At 43.1% G+C, this 18,413-nt stretch overlaps 1 protein-coding gene across 4 annotated transcripts in view; it reads right to left on the bottom strand.

Annotated features, from left to right (window-relative positions):
- Window positions 1-18,413, bottom strand: part of sh3bp2 (SH3-domain binding protein 2) — a 109,966-nt gene that overhangs the window by 4,565 nt on the left and 86,988 nt on the right. For 3 of the 4 annotated variants that reach the window (XM_067982423.1, XM_067982422.1, XM_067982424.1), the window contains 7 exons: window positions 18,103-18,188; window positions 16,297-16,371; window positions 11,849-12,824; window positions 6,743-6,869; window positions 1,259-1,314; window positions 322-400; window positions 158-217 (listed from right to left, as the gene is read on the bottom strand). In XM_067982423.1, the coding sequence (XP_067838524.1) occupies window positions 158-217; window positions 322-400; window positions 1,259-1,314; window positions 6,743-6,869; window positions 11,849-12,824; window positions 16,297-16,371; window positions 18,103-18,188 (1,459 nt within the window). Of the gene's footprint in view, window positions 1-157; window positions 218-321; window positions 401-1,258; window positions 1,315-6,742; window positions 6,870-11,848; window positions 12,825-16,296; window positions 16,372-18,102; window positions 18,189-18,413 lie in introns of those variants that run through there. The other variant, XM_067982425.1, reaches the window with a different exon arrangement.

Raw genomic sequence — 18,413 nt, 5'->3', positions numbered from 1 at the left:
AGCTAATGTAATGGATAATACTGTTCTAGAAGGGTTTTCCACTAAACTAAGGTTTATGTTCCAAAGAGGAATTCAGAATCAAAGCAGCAAATATGGCTTATTACCCATGACTAATTACAAATATAGCTGCAGAAACATTTAGAGAAAGTTTACTGACCTTTTCGAAGATGCGATAGTTCCTCACTTTCTTCTCTGAGTCGTCCCATACAACTAAAACCTTTTGCAAGAGGGGAAAAAATAAGATAAGATTTACAACAGTTTGTAATTAATATCAGTACTGGAGCAAATTACGTAACCTTGTACAAATTATTAGATTGGTACCTTTCCTGACTTTGAAGAATTCCTAATGCAGTACAATCCATTCTCTGGTTTGGAGCCAGGACTTGTAGACATGAACAACCTTTATGAATAGACAAAGTAATTATATAAAAATCATTCTCATCAGTCTGTGCACTTTGTTAAAAGTGAACTCAGCTTTATTCAACACTATGTGTTACTGTGCCCTGGAGCAATCTAGCTTGAAACTTCTATTCTTCCTGTAGTACATTCTGACTGATGATATTTTAAGTTGGAGACAAAATCCTCTGGAGAGTTATGTTGTACATTGCAGGAAGCAGACGCAATTGCACTCCCACACTTGCTTCAAGAAAATGGAATGCTGCAAACGTCCAAATCCAAGAGCATGTCATTCAAAGCCCCTGGCACTTATCAGGAAACAACTATCTATACATCTTTAAATCCAGTTCAACTCCCTTTTCACTGTTTGGAAAAAATGTCAAACCATAGTGCCATTATCTTCCACATTATCGCCTGTATACACTAAATACACAATATACACTGCTCTCTCGTTCCAGGTTTGATCATGGCCTGCACTGAGGCAGCTGATCTCAGTTGGCCTTAGCTTCCAATGATTAGGGAGGGCAAATGATCAGCCAATGCACCAGTGAGTCCTACTATGTATGTTTTATTTATCTTATACTTTATATGTAGCAAGAATAGGATCTGGTTACTTCAGTAATCAAATAGCCTGTCGGTGCTCACACAACAAAAGTGCCCACTGGGATGAAGTACTTGAGGGTACCTGGCACCTCTGGAACAATACCACACAAAGAAGTCAACCGCAAGGGGAGTGAGCACGGCAGTGGGATTAGTTTTGGACTGCTCTAGCAAAGAGCTTGCAGGTGAATGGCATCCTGTGCCATAAACTTCTACAGCTCTGATGGTCAGTGATATATCTATCAGTGTAATGAATAATTACCTCTCAACATCATTGGATTCTGTTGTATTCACAAACACAGAGGGCGGCAGCTGCACCTGCAATCAAACCACACAATAAAAATGTCACTAAATCAACAGATTCAATAGTTCCATCTGTTGCTTCCATGCAGACCTTTACTCCTCCTTTACCATGGTGGGCCAGCAGCACTGCAGCTAGAACCGAGTGCTTTGGGTCAGCTTTTGGGTCTGGAGGAGCAGTCCTTCTCCCGGCTCCACATTCAGTTAAGTATTATTTTTTAATAAAACGTACCTTTTTGATGGCTGGTAAGGCCACGTGTAGACCTGGTAATCCTGCCCGACGCCTGCTGCATTCATGGCAAACCAATTTCCAGTTTGGGTGTTAGGCCCTTTATTAGTATATTTAAAGAGCCCAATCATAAAATCTTACAGCACAGAAGGAGGCCATTCGGCCCATCGTGCCTGTGCCCGCTCTTTGAGAGAACAGTCCGATTTAATCCCAAACCATAGCTTTTTCCCCATAACCCTGCAAATTAGTCCTCTTCAAGTACATGTCCAATTACCTTTTGTAAGGTCCTATGGAATCTGATTCCACACCCTTTCAGGTAGTGCATTCCAGATCTTAACAACCCTCTGTGTGATAAATTTCTCCTCGTTCCATTCCAGTACTTTTGCAAATTATTTTAAATCCAAGCCCTCTGGTTACCGAATCCCTTGCCAGAGGAAACAGTTTCTCCCTACTTGCTCTATTAAAACCACTCAGAATTTTGAATACCTTTACTAGGTCTCCCCTAACCTTCTCTGCTCCAAGGAGAACAATCCCAGCTTCTCCAATCTCTCCACATAACTGAAGTCCCTCATCCCTGGTATCATTCTGGTAAACCCCTTCTGTACCCTCTCCAAGGCCTTGACATCCTTCCTAAAGTGTGGCGCCCAGAATTGGACACAATACTCCTGCTGAGGTCTAACCAGTGATTTGTAAAGATTTAGCATGACTTCCTTGTTTTTGTATTCAATACCCGTATTTACAAAGCCAAATATCCCATACGCTTTCTTAACTGCCTTATCAACTTGTCCCTGCCACCTTCAAAGATTTGTGACTTTGTGACCAGGTCCCCCTGCTCTCACACCCCCTTCAAAATAGTACCATTTAGATTATACATTGTTTCTCCCAAAGTGCATCACTTCACACTTATCCGCATTAAATTACATCTGCCATATGCCTGTCCATTTCACCAGTCTGTCTAAGTCCTCCTGAAGTCTGCTACTATCCTCCTCACTATTTACTATGTTGTCATGTTTTGTGTCATCTACAAACTTTGAAATTGTACTCACTATACCCAAGTCTAGGTCATTTATATATAACAAGAAAAGCAATGGTCCTAATACCGACCCCTGGGGGACCCCACTGCATACTTCTCTCCAGTCAGAAAAGCATCCGTTCACCATCTACTCTCTACCTCCTATCCCTTCTATCCCTTAGCCAATTACGTACCCAAGTTACCACCATCCCTTTAATACCATGTGCTTCTATTTTCCAAATAATTCTGTTATGTGGTACTTTATCAAATGCCTTTTGAAAGTCCATATATACATCTACTGCACTACCTTCATCAATTCTCTCTGTTAACTCATCAAAGAACTCAATCAGGTTAGTCAGACACGATTTGCCTTTAACAAGTCCATGCTGGCTGTCCCTTATTAACCCATGCTCCTCCTCGTGAGAATTAATTTTGTCCTTGACAATGTCTCTAGTAGTTTTCCCAACACTGACGTTAGACTAGTTGGCCTGTAGTTACCAGGTCTATCCCTCTCCCCTTTTTTGAACAGAGGTGTAATATTTGCAATCCTCCAGTCCTCTAGCACCACTCCCATATTCAAAGATGATTGAAAGGTCATGGTCAGAGCTTCTGCTGTATCCACCCTAGCTTTTCTCAGCAACCTGGATCGCATCCCATCTGAACCAGGTGATTTGTTAATGTTGAGTGATGCCAACCTATTTAGCACCCCCTTTCTGTCTATTTTTATCCTATTCAATATCTCTACCCACTCCTCCTCTACTGCGACATTAATTTCATCCTCTTCTTTTGTGAAGTCGATGGAAGACAGATACAAAGTCCTGTCTTTTGTGAAGACAGATACAAAGTCCTCATTCAGTACCTCAGTCATACCCTCTGCCTCCACAAGAAGATTTCCTTTTTTGTCCCTAATCAGCCCCACCATTCCCTTAACTATCCTTTTACTTTTTATATGTTTACAAAAAATTTTTGAATTCTCTTTTATGTTACCCGCTAATCTTTTCTCAGTCTCTTTTTGTCCTTCTTATATCTTTTTTCAATTTCCCCCTGCACTCTCTATTCTGCTTGGTTTTCAGTAGTATTCTGTATCTGACATTTGTAATAAACCTCTTTTTTTCTGCTTTCTTCTAAATTCTATTTCCTTTGTCATCCAATGAGCTCTAGCTTTGAGCATCTTTCCTCCTTATAGGAATATGTTTGGTTTGTACCCTAACTATCTCCACCTTGAAGGCCTGCCATTGCTCATTTACTGTTTTCTTGGTCAGTCTTTGTTTTCAGTCCACCTGTCCTAGGCCCAACCATCTTCAGCTGCTTCATCAATGACCTTCCCTCCATCATAAGGTCAGAAATGGGGATGTTCGCTGATGATTGCACAGTGGTCAGTTCCATTCGCAACCCCTCAAATAATGAAGCAGTCCGAGCCCGCATGCAGCAACACCTGGACAACATCCAGGCTTGGGCTGATAAGTGGCAAGTAACATTCACACCAGACAAGTGCCAGGTAATGACCATCTCCAACAAGAGAGAGTCTAACCACCTCCCCTTGACATTCAACGGTATTACCATCGCCGAATCCCCCACCATCAACATCCTGGGGGTCACCACTGACCAGAAACTTAACTGGACCAGCCATATAAATACTGTGGCTACAAGAGCAGGTCAGAGGCTGGGTATTCTGTGGCGAGTGACTCACCTCCTGACTCCCCAAAGCCTTTCCACCATCTACAAGGCACAAGTCAGGAGTGTGATGGAATACTCTCCACTTGCCTGGATGAGTGCAGCTCCAACAACACTCAAGAAGCTCCATACCATCCAGGACAAAGCAGCCCGCTTGATTGGCACCCCATCCACCACCCTAAACATTCACTCCCTTCACCACCAGCGCACCGTGGCTGCAGTGTGTACCATCCACAGGATGCACTGCAGCAACTCGCCAAGGCTTCTTCGACAGCACCTCCCAAACCTGCGACCTCTATCACCTAGAAGGACAAGAGCAGCAGGCACATGGGAACAACACCACCTGCACGTTCCCCTCCATGTCACACACAATCCCGACTTGGAAATATATCGTCATTCCTTCATCGTCGCTGGGTCAAAATCCTGGAACTCCCTTCCTAACAGCACTGCGGGAGAACCGTCACCACACGGACTGCAGCGGTTCAAGAAGGCGGCTCACCACCACCTTCTCAAGGGCAATTAGGGATGGGCAATAAATGCCGGCCTCGCCAGCGACGCCCACATCCCATGAACGAATAAAAAAAAACTATAGCCCTGCCACTCTTATTCCTCCCCTCCTGTGCAACAGAGCCAATGGTTTACATTTCTAGAGTGCTTCTCTCTTATGCAGGGATACCTCAGAGTGCTTTACAGGGAGGTGAACAAAAAGAGCAGGCTGTGGGAGTTCTTGACATCAACACTGGGTGGACCAAGTGGAAACTGTTCTATTCCTTTACCTCAATTAGCACAAAACTCCCAAAAGATGGTCAGTAAAACAAAATGGTAATAGTAAACTAATTATGACTATTGTTAGGTTCCAGTATTAAACTAAAGACTTGCGTTTATTTCGCGTCTTTCACAAACTCGGGATGTCCCAAAGCGCTTTACAGCCAATGAAGTATTAGGACACAATCTTTCAAGGACACAATAGCCCTGACATTTCAGATCTTGCAGCAGCTTTGTGGTCAGGTAGTTTTTGCAATAAATAAAGTGGATGTGTTTTACTGTAAACCGACTGAACCACAAATGTTATTACCCAGCAGCAAGAGATCTCTCCTGCCCCTCTGCCTGAGCTTGCTTACTCCAGACTCCTCCTCCCTGTTATTGCTGGATAATTCCACTAGAGGCCACAATTTGCTAACCTCCACCACTCCTCTCCAGAGTGGATCACGCCCAGTCAGTCGTTCCATAAATACACTTACCAATCCTCAACGTTAAAACAGCTGTTTACACATTTTAGGACTTTTATATAGCACCAAGATTTCTGATTGAAAACAATACAATCAGTGAGATTAACAGAGATGAGAGGTGTGAAGGAAGTGTCTCCCTTCACATTCAGATTCCAACATATAGATAATAGGAGCAATCAATACCAACAGCAGCATTTCTACATTAAATAAAACCATTCAAATTTAAAAAATAATGTTTCATAGTATGATACAGCACAGAAGGAGGCCATTCGGCCCATCGTGGCTGTGCCGCCTCTTTTTCAAAGAGCTATCCAGTTAGTCACATTTCCCTGCTCTTTCCCCACAGCCCTGCAAATGTTTTACCTTCAAGTATTTATCCAATTCCCTTTTGAAAGTTATTATTAAATCTGCTTCCACCGCCCTTTCAGGCAGTGCATTTCAGATCATAACAACTCGCTGTGTAAAAAAATGTTTCCTCATGTCGCCTTTGTTTTTTTTTGCCAATCACCTTAAATCTGTGCCTCTGGTTACCGACCCTTCTGCCACTGGAAACAGTTTCTCCTTATTTACTCTATCGTTCATGATTTTGAAAACCTCTATCAAATCTCCTTTTAACCTTCTCTGCTCTAAGGAGAACAACCCCAGTTTCTCCGGTCTCTCCACATAACTGAAGTCCCTCATCCCTGGTACCATTCTAGTAAATCTCTTCTGCACCCTCGTTAAGGCCTTAACATCCTTCCTAAAGTGTGGTGTCCAGAATTGAATCATAGAATCATAGAAAGGATACAGCATGGAAGAAGGCCATTCAGCCCATTGAGTCCGTGCCGGCTCTATGCAAGAGCAATCCAGCTAGTCCCACTCCCCCGCCCTTTCCCCGTGGCCCTGCAAATTTTTTCCTTTCAAGTACTTATCCAGTTCCCTTTTGAAGGCCATGATTGAATCTGCCTCCACCACCTCCTCAGGCAGTGCATTCCAGATCCTAACCACTCGCTGTGTAAAAAAGTTTTTCCTCATGTCACCTTTGGTTCTTTTGCCAATCACCTTAAATCTATGTCCTCTGGTTCTTGACCCTTCTGCCAATGGGAGCAGTTTCTCTCTATCTACTCTGTCTGGACCCTTCATGATTTTAAATACAATACTCCAGTATAATTCAAGCAGTATCTGTTACCACACTTCATCTCATTACTGTCCAGCACACTCTGCTGTGGTCCCATCAGCCACTGGGGGAAGAAACACTGGTGGAGTGAGTGGTATTAATTATAAAGAGTAGGGTGCCTTCATTAAAAAAAAATAGGTTCTTACATTTTCATAATCATCGTCATCATCATCAGACACCTGACTCTGCGACGGCTGTGACTGAGACCGCAGTCGAGGGAGCGGTTTTTCAGCTTCAACAGAACGAAAACTTTGTCCGTCCGGAGATGAGCGGCTACAAGAAATAATGTTTTACGGATTTTTAGTCATTATGTGTTAGCCCTGACTTCTGTTACATTCTAATGCACCATCTTATATTACCAGTTGTGGTTGCCAACCCTGGGGTCTCCAGGAATGAAAGATTAATCTCCTGGACATTGCTGTGAGCAAACTCCGGAGAAAGATCATAGGGGCATTAAGAAAAAAAATGTATTTTTGTTCATTTTCTTTGAAAACTTTCCTTTATTAGTTATAAAAATATTGCAGATGGAGGGAAAAATGGCTGTTTGACTTTTTTTTTCATTCATAGGATTTGGGCGACGCTGGCAAAGCCAGCATTTATTGCTCATCCCTAATTGCCCTTGAGAAGGTGGTGGTGTGTCGCCTTCTTGAACCGTTGCAGTCCCTGTGGTGAAGCTACTCCCACAGTGCTGTTAGGTAGGGAGTTCCAGGATTTTGACCCAGCAACGATGAATTTCCAAGTCAGAATGTTGTGTGACTTGGAGGGCAGTTAAGAATCAACCACATTGCTGTGGGTCTGGAGTCACATATAGGCCCAGACCAGATAAGGATGGCAGGTTTCCTTCCCTAAAGGACATTAGTGAACCAGATGGGTTTTTACGACAAGCCGGAAGTTCCATGGTCACCATTACTGATACTAGCTTTTTATTCTAGGTTTTATTTAATTAACTAAATTTAAATTCCCCAGCTGCTACAGCGTGATTTGAACACATGTCTCCAAACTACTAGGCCAGTAACATAACCACTATGCTACCGTACCCCTATATCGTTAAGAATTATCCAATCGGGAAATTAAGAATCTGTTCACCTTTCAATTTGCATGGGAAGGTGGTGCGCCGCGAGGATGGATGTATCAGGCGTCCAATGGTGGGGTGATTGGTTGGAGGCGGGAGGTCACGTGGTGAAACCTCCAGGAATACGTCCAACCAAAGTTGGCAACCTTAATTGTTCTATAATATTCATATTATATATGTACATTTACTTCATGGTGTAAACTATTACAAATAAAATGCAATGTGTAAAATAGTGAGGAAATGTGTTTTTCATTAATTCCCATAAAATTGCACCTAAAGGGAATTTCCTCCCATTCCCTATTGATATGTCTGTAACTGGGTTCAAATAATATTAAAGAGAAATTATTTGTTTTACAGGATCACTCTATCTGTGATTACTCAGCCACCCACGTTCTAACTTGCCAATATACTGCTGCAAATAGTGACACCGCTATTCCTGGCCAGAATGGAGATGATTGGTTAATTCCCCCGTCAATCACGCCTGGAGACCGCACTGCTGTAAGTGACTGGGATTGATTTTACGCACATAATTTGTATATAATTACCCTCCACTCACTAAATTTTGCTGGAGAAATAATCAATTTGTGTTATGTGACTATCCTCCACTCACTGCATTTTGCTGGAGAAATCACCCTGCTTTTATCGGGAGATGTTGCTTAAGTTTCGGTCATGAGTTCTGTTTTCTGTAGTTCGTAGAGACTCTTTATAAATAGACTCTGCAGACTGTTTGCTGTAGTGCGCTGTTTAAACAAACTCTGCTGAGTAAATAGAATTTGTTTGCTGTGAGTCCTGCTGTAAGTCCCGCCCCACCTCCAACTCATTGGCTGATACGGCGGTGTTACTAGACATTCTTATTTTTTTCATTCCAGCAAAACGCTTACCAATTAAATAACAGCATGACCCCCATGGCGTGGCTCCCTCATTTGGCTACATATGTAATAACATATTTTTAAACGCTACATCCCTCCTCTCCTTTAAAAAATTTAAATGTTCAATGATAATAAATGCTAACTGCTAAACATACTGAATTGAGAATTTTACACTCGTCAGTGTCCACAAATCCAAACATTATATTGCAGAGTTGTCCAACAGAAATCGCTGACTAGCCACAGTTGTGGCTACAGCAACACCATTTTAGCCACATGCACTAACGGTGGTAGAAAACACCTTACACTCACACAATACAGGTAAATGGACTTCACGTGTATCTTTACTTAACAAACATCTACCACCATTCTGTAACCAAAGAAGTGGTCAAAGAATACTCGCACACTTTGCTTTTTGTCTTACTATTTTACCAACAAATGCACAAAAAGACTAAAGTTCATATGCATAATATCGTGCAGATATCAGCATTGAGGTCACATGCCCAATGACGGTGTCTATTACTCATGTTTTATTTATTAATCAGAAATGCAATTAGCCACATCTGGATTCTCAATTAGCCACATGTGGACAATACATTTATATTGAACAGTAAATTTCTTAATCATTTAGTTCACTGCATAGTCCTTCATGTATGCAGATGTCTCCTATTTCTTGGCAGTCTCTATAGAGTTGGAAAGCAGTCTCACCATTCTGTTGGGTTTATTGGCTCATCATTCTCATTTAGAATGTAGAAGTAGTAGAAGGACATTGGAGAGGGAGTGAATCTTGAAGTGGTTGAGAGCGATATTAAGATGGATAAAAGAAACATTTTAGATAAGTTAGTTAAGCTAAATGAAGACAAAGCGTCAGGGTATAATAGGATACATCCTAGGGTCCTGAGGAAGATGAGGGAGGAAATTGCCGAGGCCCTATAAATTATATTTCAGGGCTTTATTGACAGTGAATGTGTGGCGGAGCATGCAGAGTGGCCAATGTAGTACTCATTTTTAAAAAGAGAGACAGAGTTAGTCCAGGTAGTTACAGGCCAGTTAGCTTAACATCTGTGGTACCGAAAGTTTCAATGTTTTTAATTAAGGGTGAAGTTACCACATATCTAGATAAAGAGAAAACAGAAGTAGTCAGTACAAGTTTCAAAAGGGACAATCATGCTTGACAAACCTCAGAGTTCTTTGACGAGGTAACAGATATGGTAGATGAGGGAAACGCAATGGATGTAGTATACATGGACTTTTGGAAGTCCTTTGACAAGGTACCACACGGGAGATTACTGGAGAAGATTAAGGGGTATGGAATTAAGTGATGGATAGTAAACTGGATGAAAAGTTCGTTAGAAGGGAAAAAGTAGAGTGTAGGATCAGGGTGGTTGGAAATGGGCAGTGGTGTTCCATAGGGTTCAGTTCTGGGGCCACTTCTGTTCACTGTGTTTTCAATGATTTGGTTATAGGCTTAGAGGGTGTGGTGTTGAAATTTGCAGATGATAACAAAATAGGAGACGTTGTGGCTGCAAATGGATAAGATGGGGGAAGGGGCTAAAAAGTGGCAGATGAAATTCAATGTCAGTATGTGTGACATGATGAATTTCAGTAAAGAAAGTAACAGCAGTAATTATACTCTGAATGGAAGTAGGCTTGGTGCTGTGGAAGAGCAGAGGGATTTGGGGGTACAGGTTCCCGAGGTATTAAAGATAGCAACTCAGGTTGATAAGGCTGTTAAAAAAAGCTAATGGAATTCTAGGTTTTATCACAAGAGGTATAGAATATAAAGATAATGAGCCTGTATAAAACCATAATAAGACCACAATTGCAGTATTGTGTGCATATTGGGTTTACACTATAGGAAGGATAAGCTATTTCCAGTGGGGTTCCACAGGGCTCAGTACTAGGTCCCTTGCTTTTCGTTCTGTATATCAATGATTTAGATTTAAATGTAGGGGGCATGATTAAAGAAGTTTGCAGATGATACAAAAATTGGCCGTGTGGTTGATGGTGAGGAGGAAAGCTTTAGACTGCAGGAAGATATCAATGGACTGGTCAGGTGGGCAGAAAAGTGGCAAATGGAATTTAATCCAGAGAAGTGTGAAGTAATGCATTTGGGGAGGCCAAACAAGGCAAGGGAATACACAATAAATGGGAGGATACTGAGAGGTGTAGAGGAAGTGAGGGATCTTGGAGTGCATGTCCACAGATCCCTGAAGGTAGCAGGACAGGTAGACAAGGTGATCAAGAAAGCATATGGAATACTTTCCTTTATTAGCCGAGGTATAGAATATAAGAGCAGGGAGGTTATGCTGGAACTGTATAAAACACTGGCTAGGCCACAGCTTGAGTACTGTGTACAGGTCTAGTTATCACATTACAGGAAGGATGTAATTGGACTAGAGAGGGTACAGAGGAGATTTACGAGGATGTTGCCAGGACTGGAGAATTTTAGCTATAAGGAAAGATTGGATAGGCTGGGGTTGTTCTCTTTGGAACAGAAGAGGCTGAGTGTTGATTTAATTGAGGTGTTCAAAATTATGAAAGGCCGAGATAGAGTGGATAGGAAGGACCTATTTCCCTTAGCAGAGAGGTCAATAATCAGGGGGCATAGATTTAAAGTAATTGGTAAAAGGATTAGAGGAGAGCTGAGAAAAAGTTTTTTCATCCAGAGGGTGATGGGGGTCTGGAACTCACTGCCTGAAAGGGTGGTTGAGGCAGAAACCCTCAACTCATTTAAAAAGTACTTGGATCTGCACCTGAAGTGCCGTAACCTACAGGGCTTCGGACCAAGTGCTGGAAAGTGGGATTAGGCTGAGTGGTTCATTTCCGGCCGGCGCGGACACGATGGGCCGAATGGCCTCCTTCTGTGCTGTAAATTTCCTATGATTCTATGATTATTGATTAGGCCCAGAACAGCGCCTACTTCTTCTCTCAGCAGGCATAAATTCTGTTGGGCTTATCAGAGAGGTATTTGGCAGCATTCCTGAGGTGGTCCAGGAACACCCTCCCCCACAGACACTTCTCAAAACGCTGTCGGCATAGAAGGGACAGGGAGAAGAGATGCCCACGCCCCATCTCCTTCCCAGACCAGGATTTTCTGTGGCTACATCAATGGAGCATAAACCAGGTGGATCTGGGTTCCACCCCACATTCTGAGCAGCCAATACTATTTTGTCAAAATTCCACCCTTCCAAAGGGCAGAATTTCTAGGCTACTATCTTTATTCTAATTGCCAGTTTACTTGTGGAAAAACTCTGCTACATCAAGTACAGATCAATTATATTAATGGTAATTTATTACATCAAAACACTTACTGTAAGGGTGCTGCCAGAAGGGTGCTGTGCTTGGGAACTTTAGGCTTAGCAGCAGGAGGTGGTGGTTTTGGCAAAACGGGAGCTGCTTTTGGTAATAGTTCTGGTTTGTATAGTTTAGGCTTGACCCTTTCAGTTTGAGATGGAGTTGGTGACAATATGGGTTTGTTCGATGGCACTGGAGGAAGTCCAGCGCTAGATCCTTTGCTGATAGGCACTGGAGGAAGTCCAGTGCTAGATCCTTTGCTCATAGGCACTGGAGGAGGTCCAGCACTAGATCCTTTGCTGATAGGCACTGGAGGAAGTCCAGTGCTAGATCCTTTGCTCATAGGCACTGGAGGAGGTCCAGCACTAGATCCTTTGCTGATAGGCACTGGAGGAGGTCCAGCACTAGATCCTTTGCTCGTAGGCACTGGAGGAGGTCCAGCACTAGATCCTTTGCTGATAGGCACTGGAGGAGGTCCAGCACTAGATCCTTTGCTCGTAGGCACTGGAGGAGGTCCAGCACTAGATCCTTTGCTCGTAGGCACTGGAGGAGGTCCAGCACTAGATCCTTTGCTCATAGGCACTGGAGGGGGTCCCTTTTTCATAGGCACTGGTGCTCTGTTTCCAATTGTCTGTTGAAAATGATTGTTTAAGTCCACTGCAAAGTTACTTCTAGCTTTAACACCAGGGTCCGGGGTTTCCAAAAATCTCCTGTGTTGCTCCTTTTCACAAAAAGTGGGTTTTAATTGTACAGGAGGGGGGATCGGCCAGCCTGGTGAAGCATTGGGAGGTGGACACCTGAACAGTGCGCTATTTTCAGTTTTTGCATGGAAAGGAGGAGTCAAATGGTCCTGTAGTGAACTAGATAAATCCTCTTTTGTAACAACCAACCCCAGTGATGGGCGTTTTTGATTGAGAGGTGGCAGAGGAAGGAATGGTTTCGTACTGCTCCTCCCTGGCTGGATTGGAGAAGAATTCAACGTGGGGTGAAAATCTAAACACATGGGAAAGAGAAAACAAAATATTTCATTTCACCGATACAGCAACTAAAATTGTAGGCATGCCTACTGAATTACTATGAAAGCAATTTACAAATATATAATAGAACACATTCATAATCCTTTTTACAGACTCCTGCAAATACATTCTATGACACTTTAGCACTTCTGATTATTGGGAATATTTGTGCACATTAAAACAGGGGACGTTAGCTTCCAGTGTCGCTATGAAGCATCCTCACATCATGTAGTAAAATTCCTTTTGAAGTGTCCCAATATTGTGCCTTATAAAAACCTTATTATACTTTATTACATATATGATAACAGTGACCGTACTTCAAAAAAGCAATTCATTGGATGTGAAGCATTTTGGTATATTTTTGAGATATGATAAGGGTCATTATAAATGTATATCTTACTTCCTTATAATTGGTATTCACAGACTGATACAGCACAAAAGGCCATTCAGCACTTTGTGCCTGTGCTGGCTCTCTGAAAGAGCTACCAATTAGTCCCACTCCCCTGCTCCTTCCCCACAGCTCTGCAAATGTTTCCTTTTTACGTGGAGATCCAATTCCCTTTTGATAGTTATTATTGAATCTGCTTCCGTCACCCTTTCAGGCAGTGCATTCCAGATCATAACAACTCTCTGAGTAAAAAAAATTTCTTCTCATCTCCCCTCTGGCTTTTTTGCCAGTTATTTTAAATCTGTGACCTCTGGTTACTGACCCTCCTGTCAATGGAAACAGTTTCTCCCTATCTACTCTATCAAAACCCCTCATAATTTTGGACATCCCTATTAAATCTCCCCTTAAACTTCTCTGTTCTAATGAGAACAATCTCAGCTTCTCTATTCTCGCCAGATAACTGAAACCCCTTATCCCTGGTACCATTCTAGTAAATCTCCTCTGCACCCTCTCCAAGGCCCTTGACGTCCTTTCTAAAGCGTGGTGCCCAGATTTGGACACAGTACTCTAGCTGAGGTCTAACCAGTGATTCATAAAGATTTAGCATAGCTTCCTTGATTTTTTACTTGATGCCTCTATTTATAAAGCCGAGGATCCCGTATGCTTTTTTAACAGCTTTAACAACTTGTCCTGCCACCTTCAAAGATTTGTGCGTATGAACACCCAGGTCCATCTGTTCCTGCACCCCCTTTAAAATTGTACCATTTAGTTTATATTGCCTCTCGTTATTTTTCCTTCCAAAATGCATCACTTCACACTTCTCTGCATTTAATTTCATCTGCCATGTTTCTGCCCATTTCACCAGTCTGTCCATGTCCTCCTGAAGTCTGCTACTATCGTCCTCACTGTTTACTACTTTTCCAAGCTTTGTGTCATCTGCATACTTTGAAAGAAGCCCCCTAAACCCAAGACCAGGTCATCAATATATATAAAAAAGAGCAGTGATCCTAATACCGACCCCTGGGGAACACCACTGTATACTTCACTCCAGTCTGAAAAACAACCATTCTCCACTACTCTGTGCTTTCTGACTTACAGCCAATTTCATATCCACACTGCCACTGTCCCTTTAATCCCATGGTCTTGAATTATTGTTATTTGTTTATGTTAAACTGATTAATGCCTCCAGTAATATAGCGTTTGGCCCCATCGTTGCTGCTGAGCTGACAGACGGTAATTTAGTAGTAGTAATATAGTGTACAAAGGGATTTGATAAAACTACATTAAGCATTTAGATGACAACATCACACCTAGTAATTTGTGGGATAATAATACCCGGCTTTATATTGCACCTTATCCCACAACAAATTATCTTTTCAAGGACAGTGTATCTTGTTATTTAGGTAAACACGGCAGCGATTTTGCACCAGCAAACAGCAATGAGGCAAAATACAAGTTACTCAAATTCTCAACCTGCCATGGTGGGATTTGAATCCATGGGCCCCGATATTTATGGGGAAGGTATGGGGAGGGTGCACGCAGTAGCGCAGAGGAAACTCAGCAAGGCTGGGGACGCGGAGGACCTGCCGAATTTAACGGCAGGACCTCATTATAATTTTTTTCTTCCGTTTCCCGTCCTGCAGCCGGCCAAATTGACAGGTTGGCCAGCTGCCAGGCAGAAAAGCCAGTGGCAGGAGGCCGTAGTCGGGGATCCTTGGGGACGGTCCCTGGCAATCGGGAGGGGATTGCGGGCTGCAGATCGGGGCTTTGGGGAGGGTCGCCGATCACGGCGGGCGCTAGAGAGAGGCCGAAGGCTTCCTTGAGGGGCTGAGGGAGGGGGGTGGATACTCCTGCTCCTCCTGGCCCACTAGGAGTGCTATAAAAGGCTGGCTCCTTCTGGAGCTGGCAGCCCCCACCTCCCTTTCGCTGCTGGATTTCCCATGCCTTGGGAAACCCGGCCAGCAGCAGTAAAATTTAAATCAGGCTCCCAATTGCACTGAGGGAGCCTGATTTAAATATGTTAATGAAGTGTCCCATCTTACTTGCATGGCACGCTACCCGCCGCTGTAAAAATGGCGGCAGGTGCGTATGGGTTGGGTTAGGGACATGCTTCACGTTTTTAAGCATTTAACACTCCCCCCCCAGCAGACCTCCTCCCGCCTGTCGTGGAGGCTTAATATCGAGGCCATGTTCTCTGGTCCAGTAACATAACCACTATGCTACCATACCCCATACTGTACAGAATCCAAAAAGGCCATTGCTGTCCCTCTGACTAGAGACATGTTTGGATAAAAAAAACACACTATACTCTATCCTCTACCTCTGTCATTTCTTTCTTTGTAGGGTATTGATACAAGCAGCAGGAAGATAATAAAAGTCAGACAGTGGTCTATGGGGTAACCGTCAGTTAAAATTTATACACATATAACAGTAGATGAATAAAAAATCTATAGGAAAAAAAACTATTGTTAAGTATCAAAATTAGATTGCATCAGTCTGAGGGGAAACCAAGACCGTAGCAAATAGTAGAGATAAAAAGAACAAAAAACTTCAAAATTCTGGAATTACACAGCAGCTCAGCATCTGAAAAGAGAAGAGACAGGGCTCAATGTTTCGAATGGAGACCCCGCATCAGAACTGGAGACCCCGCATCAGAACTGAAGACCATTCTGACAAACGGTCCACACTCAAAACATTAACCTATCTTTGCCATTTCCAGATGCTTATCGGATTTGTATATCTCCAAGGTTTTCTGTTTTTATATTGGGTTGAAATTTCTGCTGTTGATTATTTTATTGGGAAAAGTCAGGAAATCCCACATTGTGATCGCTCAGGCTCTTCCACCAACATTATCAATGGGGAATTTTGCCCAATCCACCTTGGGTTAGTTAATGTTGTAGTAGTGTTAGGAAATAATAGTGTGTGGTATCAGTGGTGAAATTATCTCAACACTACCCCCTGAGACTGTGTACAGATGTCCCATGATGTTATGGCCTTTTTTGTGGCTCATTGACCTGCCATAAAAGGGGATTCAAGTAAAATGGTTGGAATGGTTCATTACCTTCTGATTCTGGGCTTACATTAAGGTCATCTGGTCTCAGATAGCACTCCTCATCGTCATCATCTTCTGCATAATCTGAAAAAGGCGATTAAAGATTGTAAGAATGAATGAAAGAGAACAAGACATGGGGGTAAGGAGTCCTCTTGTCACTGTGTTTGTGAAGACTTTCTTTGCTCAGTATCTTTAATACTCAACAGAGAAAATATTAGAACCAATTTACAATCTTGCTAAGGAATTCTCATCCTCCCCCCTCCCCCCATAGACTGGACCAACATGATTCCTCCCGCTGTATGCTGCTCATAAGAAAGATAGAAAGTAGGGTTGCTGGATCCACGACAGTATTGGCAGGAGTGACCACCGCACAGTCCTTGTGGAGACAAACTCCTGTATTCACACTGAGGACACCGTACATCATTTTGTGTGGCACTACCACTGTGCTAAATGGGATAGAATCAGAACACATCTACTGTTGCTCAAAACTGGGCATCCATGAGGCACTGTGGGCCATCAGCAGCAGCAGAGTTGTATTCCAGCACAATCTGTAACCTCATGGCCCGGCATATCCCTCACTCTACCATTACCAACAAGCCAGGGGATCAACCCTGGTTCAATGAGGAGTGTAGAAGAGCACGCCAGGAGCAGCACCTGGCGTCCCTAAAAATTAGGTGCCAACCTGGTGAAGCCACAACACAGGACTACATGCATGCTAAACAGCGGAAGCAACATGCTATAGACAGAGCTAAGCGATTCCACAACCAATGGATCAGATCAAAGCTCTGCAGTCCTGCCACATCCAGTCGTGAATGGTGGTGGACAATTAAACAACTAACGGGAGGACTTTGCATTCCCAGGGGGAAACCTGTACTTTTACACACCAACATTAACCGGAAATAAAGCCGGGTTAACATTACATCCCTATCCTCAATGATGGCAGAGTCCAGCACGTGAGTGCAAAAGACAAGGCTGGAGCGCTTGCAACCATCTTCAGGCAGAAGTGCCGAGTGGATGATCCATCTCAGCCTCCTCCCGATATCCCCACCATCACAGAAGCCAGTCTTCAGCCAATTCGATTCACTCCACGTGATATCAAGAAACGGCTGAGTGCACTGGATACAGCAAAGGCTATGGGCCCCGATAACAACCCGGCTGTATTGCGTGAATGAATAAATCCCACAACACTCTTATATCTATGCCAGCACAGGCTCAATTCAATTATTAGACGTTCTGGAGTAACCTATTAATGAAAATAGTGGGGAGAGAGTGTAAGTCAGTGTGAGGAAGACAATGAGTGACGTGGGGTGTGCTTTTAAACCCCAAGAACGGGTGGGTTGAAAATAGTTGTTTTTTGGGTCGCAATGTTAACCCGGCTTTATTTCCGGTTAACGTTGGTGTGTAAAAGTACAGGCTTCCCCCTGGGAATGCAAAGTCTGAAAATTTTGCAGTTGCGACCCAAAAAAGCAACTATTTTCAACTCCCGCCCGTCCCCAACCCACCCGTTCTTGGGGTTTAAAATCACCCCCTTGATGAAGGGAAAATGAATGAGTGAAGAGACGCTTCTGCCTCAAATGTCTCCTTCCCTCCTAGACCTCAGGCTCCCTCCAACCCTTCGCAGATCTGTGCCTCAGGTCAACCTCTCCCAATCCCCCCCTTCCAGTAAGGGAGTTGAGATTAATTGGTCACAATGGCGAGTGACCTTTCTATATAAAAACGCAACGTTTGGATTAAAGTGAGGTAAAAGCCCCCGTCATTACCCAGAACTTAGGATTCCTGCAACTATAGCAGAAAAGCAAAACGCGAACCACCTACCTCCAGATTCTGATTCTCCTGCAGTGTATTTTATCTCCATCGGGCGTTCTATTGAGCCATAAAAGCTATCAGTATCTGAGTCGTCACTGAAAGGAAAAACACATAAAAGGATTTGCTAAAAAAGAAAGAAAATCTTGCATTTACATAATGCCTTTAATGACCTCAGTTCGTCCCAAAGCACTTTACAGCCAACAAAGTACTTTTGAAGTGTAGTCACTGTTGTAATGCAGGAAACGCGGCAGCCAATTTGCGCACAGCAAGATCCCACAAACAGCAATGTGATAATGACCAGACAATCTGTTTTTTCTTGT

Source organism: Heptranchias perlo, chromosome 4 (genome assembly GCF_035084215.1).
Source record: "Heptranchias perlo isolate sHepPer1 chromosome 4, sHepPer1.hap1, whole genome shotgun sequence".
Classification (NCBI taxonomy): Eukaryota; Metazoa; Chordata; class Chondrichthyes; order Hexanchiformes; family Hexanchidae; genus Heptranchias; species Heptranchias perlo.
Note: the sequence above shows the minus strand (reverse complement) of the source record. Positions and strands in the feature narration are given on the sequence as shown.